The sequence below is a fragment of the Scatophagus argus genome, chromosome 9 (assembly GCF_020382885.2).
Source record: "Scatophagus argus isolate fScaArg1 chromosome 9, fScaArg1.pri, whole genome shotgun sequence".
In the NCBI taxonomy this organism is placed as follows: domain Eukaryota; kingdom Metazoa; phylum Chordata; class Actinopteri; family Scatophagidae; genus Scatophagus; species Scatophagus argus.
The window spans coordinates 12,577,788-12,583,525 of NC_058501.1; the positions used below are offsets into that span (position 1 = coordinate 12,577,788).

The following is a 5,738-nucleotide window of genomic DNA, read 5'->3' on the forward strand; positions in this document are numbered from 1 at the left end:
TATGACTTCACACTGTATAGGAAACCAGAGGACTGATGAAAAGCTCTTTATTGCACTACAAGTGTCTTCCCATCTCTCATAATTCTAAATCTTCATCTCCATCTGCGTGAAGACTTGTTTGTTCTGGGGTTGATGACCAAAACAGAGCCCTGCAATGACCAAAGAAAAATGATACGATACAATACCGACCAATATATATGAATGGGCACCTTGAATTCCCAGGAAATGGGTGCATTTCTAAGTTTCTTTGCTGTTTATGTCGAATATGTTGCAAATAAGAGCTTTGTTTTACCCCAGGGAGAGGAAGAGCAGCAGAAGTGTAGCAGTTAAACAGGCGGTGAGAAGCAGTGAGGAGGGGGGGAGGAGGGAGGGGGAAGGATCACTCGGCACAGGGAGTAACCGCCCTCCTGGGAGGAGAGACAGGTCGAATATCTCCTGCAGCTCTGTGTGGCCTGCCACAACCTGGGGGGTCACTTAGAGAGGGAGAGATGGAGAAAAGAAAATATAGAGAATTGAACTGAACACACGTTAAGGACATAAAGTTGAAAGCTATTATGAAGGAAAAGAGGGAGGGCAAAAATCAAAACCCTGTCTAATTTGTAATTTGTTTACTAGGAAAAAATTAACAAGATTTTTTTTTCTTCTGAAAATACAGCAAATATACAACATTTCCTCTGGTTTTATAAGTGATTTGATTCCATTTGCTCATACGGCTTCCACTTTCCCGACCACCTCATGTCATAACTTAATTCAGTTTTTGTCTCAGTAAATCTTGTGCGTATTTGCTCATGAGGCTTTATCTAACAAGGTAAATAAAATAAAAATCTTTATCAAAAGAAAACACCTTGAATTTCGCCAGTTAACATTTTACAAAATAGATGTATGAAGTAGTATTACTCTTTAGCATATTCATTTCAGGTGCTAAAATACTGCATGTGTATCTTCTAAGTGTAGTCTGTCCATGAGTGTGGAGGAGATATTTCATGTCCGTGTGATATATCAGCTTCTAATTTTTTTCTCCTAAAAGTCGTGTGTCTTGTTACCTGTGAGATAGTAGTACAGTCTGACAATAGAGCGTTGGCCCGAGTAGATCTCACACTGGTAGGTGCCCTGATGTTGCAAGCTGGTGGAAGGGATGGAATAGAGCTTGTCCACCCCTGCAGTCATTTCTTTAAACTGATCCACTTGTTGAGTTTTCACCTGCCCAGGAATACATTCTTATACCTATATGTCCTATATTATATATAGTCCCAGATACTCTGGACAGGACTCATTAATGTTAATCTACACAGTTGCAAAGAAAGACTAGAAAAAGTACTGTTACAGAAAGAGTTCACTTTCTTGCCAAAAGCTAGATGAGAATTTAGAAGATCACTTAAAATATCAACAACATGTTCTTTCTTGACATGTAAAATGCTTTGCATCCACTCATTATGCTTTGTGTTTTCATCACAAAAAGCTGCAACCATGTTTGCTGCTGGAGCGCTCCAGAACAACACGACACTTTTCTCTCCAAGGGAGGAAATACAGTATTCACTTTTTCCATAATCCAGGTGAAATCCATACACATTTTTCAAGCGCTTGAAGATCCAGTCATCACTAAAGTATATGTCATGTAAGAGAGCCAGTAAAAACAAATGGATGATGATGGTAGATTTTTCTTCCTTCTTTCCTTAACTTTATGCTAAGTTAAGCTGAGTGTCTTCTGGCTTGAGCTTCATATTTGACAGACCACCTTAAAGGTATAACAGTAAATGTGAGTGGTTCACCATGGGTCAAGCATACCTCTTCTGCGAACCTCCAGATCACCTCGATATCATTTGGTAAATGAAATGGCACATCGCACTGCATTCTGCTCCTGCTGTTCTCTGTTACTTCAATTTCTTTAACTGGAATAAACATTTAGCCACCCACATGCACACACACACACACACACACACACAGATAACATTCACAGGGGGGCAGCTCTTTCAGTCTGAACCCTCCTTAATGATAATACTTAAGCCCAGTCTCTGAGGAGTTGAGTAAAAGTGATGATATGCTAAACAGTGGCTGTGCTGTACAGGGTTGATACGAATACCATCGTGTGTGGGTGTCAACTGTCACCTTGCATAAAGAAGCCAAGGACTTAAAGAGTACCTTGGGGGCTCTGTGCAAAAGATATAATGTGTGGAAATAAAACCTTGCCTCAGTCTCTTTTTCAAATCCCGACTTTCTGCTAAGAGCATTTCAAGGATCAAAAGCAGAGCATTTCAAGGATCAAGAGTGGATGCTTATGAAGGTGAAAATATAGTTAAGTAAGGATGTGTCAAGTCAGGATTAGTACACCTTTTTTTTCCTATTTCAAAATTGTGATGTAACAGTATCATTAATCCAGTGTGTTGGACAGATTATACTCACTTGGACAGTCGAGAGGGAATTCACAGGAGTCATAACTGCAGGTAATACAGTTGTATTCTGCACCTGCACTCTGGAAGCCTGATGGATACATGAAACTAACATTGATTCATGGATTAAGATGTTTTCCTTAAAAACAACAGATATTATAATATTAAATAGACAAAAATTAATGAAGACACTAACCACATGGAGGGAAACATCCAGACACTGTTAGAAAACAAAGATAATTAGCTTGGATTAGCAAATTTTATTTTGATCAGATTACTTGGTTGCCTGCCAACAGGTATGAGTCAGTCCAACCGGACTGCTCCCTTTATTCTCCACAATATATGAAAGGCTGTAATAAGGTAACTAGTTTATTACAGTGAGAGTACAGAGATCAGAGGGAGCTGTAATGACCTAATGTGGGCCTTTAGTATGGATGAAAAGATGAAGGAAAAGGAGAAGAGACCATGTCTCACCTCTAGGCAGTTTGGAGGCAGCTGCGATGAAATTGTCTGCTGCTGTCTGCAACCTTTCCTCATACACTGTGTCTGATAGATGGAGAGGAGGAGGAGGGGGAGGAGGGGGAGGAGGAGGGGGAGAAGGAGGGGGAGGAAGACAGGAATATTTGGCTCAAAACATCCTGGTGAATTGGATGCTTTAGGGCATCATTTTGAAATTTCTCATTTCTAACTCCCCTCCGTTTCTGACCTTGCTTAACAATTCTGTTGCTCTAAAGACTCATTTACTTGCGCAGTTGTGTCTCTGTCAGTGCAGGTGTTTAGTTACCTTTGTTCAGCTTCTTGTCAAACTCTTCAACCATGGGAAGCATCTCCGCATTCAGAATTTCTTTCAGCTGTTTGTCATAGCCTTCACCTTGAAAAAGGACACGTATCACACAAGCATGAACCAACTTTGTCACTGTGCACACCTACACATGCAATCATCAGTTGTTGTTTAGATCTAATTTGTTGTTTCACTGTAACTTATTGCACTTGCCTTGACGATAATAAAAAATTGATTAAAAAAAAACAGTAAAAGGGTAATTTTCCGCACCTACTCTGCCAGCCTCAATTACTCGCTCGTTGTTGTTGAAAATGCGGTCCAGCTTTCTGAAGCAGGCATCAACATTTCTAATGTTGTACTCCGTCAAAATGTGACCCCAACACAGACGAAGACTGTCTTGCACGTCAACAAAGCACTGATAGCAGCTTAGAGAGATGCTGAACAGCAAGCTAGCACACACGAGCCACAAAGCAGAAGTGCACATTTTTCAGCACAGGCATCAAACTGAAACAAAGGTTTCTGTGTGAACTGTTTTTATTCAAATCCTGGTCTCCCAGTGACTACAGGGGTTTCATGTTACCAAGGAGAAGCTTGAAAAATCAAAGCCTTGCATGTGGAATTGATCCTCATGAAATTAAAAGTAAGATTTTAAAAGTATCCTTCCTCTGTTTCCTCAACATGCTCGGGTTTGACAAGAGAGCATCACAGACTCCCTTCTACACTTCCCTCCATTCTATTGTCTCTAGTCCCCATTTCCTGCTGCCTCAATGCACCAGTTTTACTGCAGAGCACAGAGATGGAGCGAGCCAAGGAGGGAGGCAGCAGCAGCTGGGGGGGAGAGGGGTAGATGGAGAGGGAGTTAAATGCTTATGTATGTAGAAGGATAATGTAGAATGCATGTTGGCAAGAAAACCAAAGAGAAATATACAGACAATAAAAGTCTAACTAGTGGAGATGGAGACACAGAGAATGAATGACAAAAAAAAGGAACAAAAGGGTCCACAAAATCAATCGAATGGTGAGCGACAAGAATGACAAGGTGTGTATTCTTGCTGATGGAGTTTAGAAAATTGAAAAAAGTAGCACAGTTAAAGAATGTGAGAGAAGAGTGAAAACAGAGTGAGGAGAAACAACGAGAGGAGAAAAACTAGCAGAAGAAGGAAGGTGTGAGAGGTGAGAGAGGACACGAGAGAGGCAGAGAAAGAGGAAGAGGGAGCGGGACTACAAATCAAGTCGACTGCCTCATCACATCCTGTATCCCCCACTTGTCTTCCATCCTCCTCATCCCCCCCCCCCCCACCTCCTCTCCTCCCTGGTCCCTCACTCCCGGTGCATCACCATGGCAACCAGACAGGGTGCCTAATACATGAACTTAATATATTTTCAGTGGCAGGGTGAGCTGGGTACTAATGCATTCATCTGTCTCCACACAGACAAGCCAGTCAATATTAGGCAAGAGTCTGCTCCAGGACTGCCAACGTCAGATAGCTAGCCAGGCGATCTATATGTGTGTGTGTGTGTGAGAGAGAGTGTGTTTCAGTGCATTTAATTCTGTCTGTTTGTATGAAGCATGTGTTGTGACAAGGCACCTTGATAAAATGATAAAATCCTCTCATGCATGTCCAGAGCATTCATGTTGCTCATAAAATCTGCTCACTGACAGCTTTATTTTCTGGATCTCTAGTTGTAAAAGCAGAAAAGAAGGCACTTTTTAAGTTTTTGGAGAGGGAATAATCTTGACAAGATTTGTCTTTGTGTAGAAACTGAAGCCATTTGGTTCTGTCTAAAAAGTTATGGTGCATAAGCAGACAATTTTAAAGCAAAACAGAGAGATAACAAGTTTAACATCTGTTAGTTTGTTTTTAGGTTTCACGAAGACACATTTTATCATTAATTCAGACAATACAGCAACTTTTTTGAACAGACTTTATTAAAATAGAGAGCTAAAAACAGACAACAGAAAGATGCACATGATCCACCAATAACTGCACTGACTGTTGAACGTGATATGAATGACGGGGTCTCAACCCTCGGCTGTCTTCCTATTGGCCCCCACTGAGGGCTCTAACACAAAGCCAGCCAATAGGGTTGGCCCCCTGGGAGAATCTGCGCTGCAGAAGGAAGGGTCTTCTCTTTCTTGTCCCACCTGACAGATCTTGATCATGACATGACAGGTAAACATAAACTGAACATAAAATGAGCAAAACGCTGAACAAAAACAGACAGCTGGAGACTGGAGGGCTGCTGGAGAGATTACATGAGAGTCAGAAGAAAATGTGATACTATCATCTGTTTCCTTGCTTTTAAAGTGGTTTGGAATAATGCTGAAACTGCCAAAGGAAACATCACACATTAATATATGACTTTCATCATCAAACCATTGTTTGCAAAATGCTCCTTTTTTCTAGGATGTTGAAACTGAATGCAGCCCTGTTCCCGAGGACCTCACCTGTGACCTGCTTTGACCTCACAGGTTAAGGGTCTCAGGGACAGAGGGGCATACTGCGAAATTACATTACACAGAGAGGGTTTAAATTTAGAAAATTGTTTTGTTTAGTTTTTTTTAAAAA

General features: G+C 41.1%; 1 protein-coding gene across 2 annotated transcripts; it reads right to left on the minus strand.

The window, feature by feature from the left end:
* Window positions 1–10: 10 nt before the first annotated feature.
* On the minus strand, window positions 11–3,718 carry spaca6 (sperm acrosome associated 6). Of its 2 annotated transcripts, XM_046399410.1 has the most exons (9): window positions 3,439–3,716; window positions 3,172–3,258; window positions 2,862–2,933; window positions 2,584–2,607; window positions 2,401–2,478; window positions 1,786–1,889; window positions 1,044–1,200; window positions 293–473; window positions 11–149 (listed from the first exon to the last, which is right to left on the minus strand). In XM_046399410.1, the coding sequence occupies exons 1-9, from the start codon at window positions 3,650–3,652 to the stop codon at window positions 77–79; spliced, it is 990 nt and encodes a 329-aa protein (XP_046255366.1). In that variant the 5' UTR covers window positions 3,653–3,716; the 3' UTR covers window positions 11–76. The 2 variants fall into 2 exon arrangements, with proteins under 2 accessions (XP_046255366.1, XP_046255367.1); XM_046399411.1 differs by lacking the exon at window positions 2,584–2,607 and having other exon boundaries at window positions 3,439–3,718.
* Window positions 3,719–5,738: the final 2,020 nt, after the last annotated feature.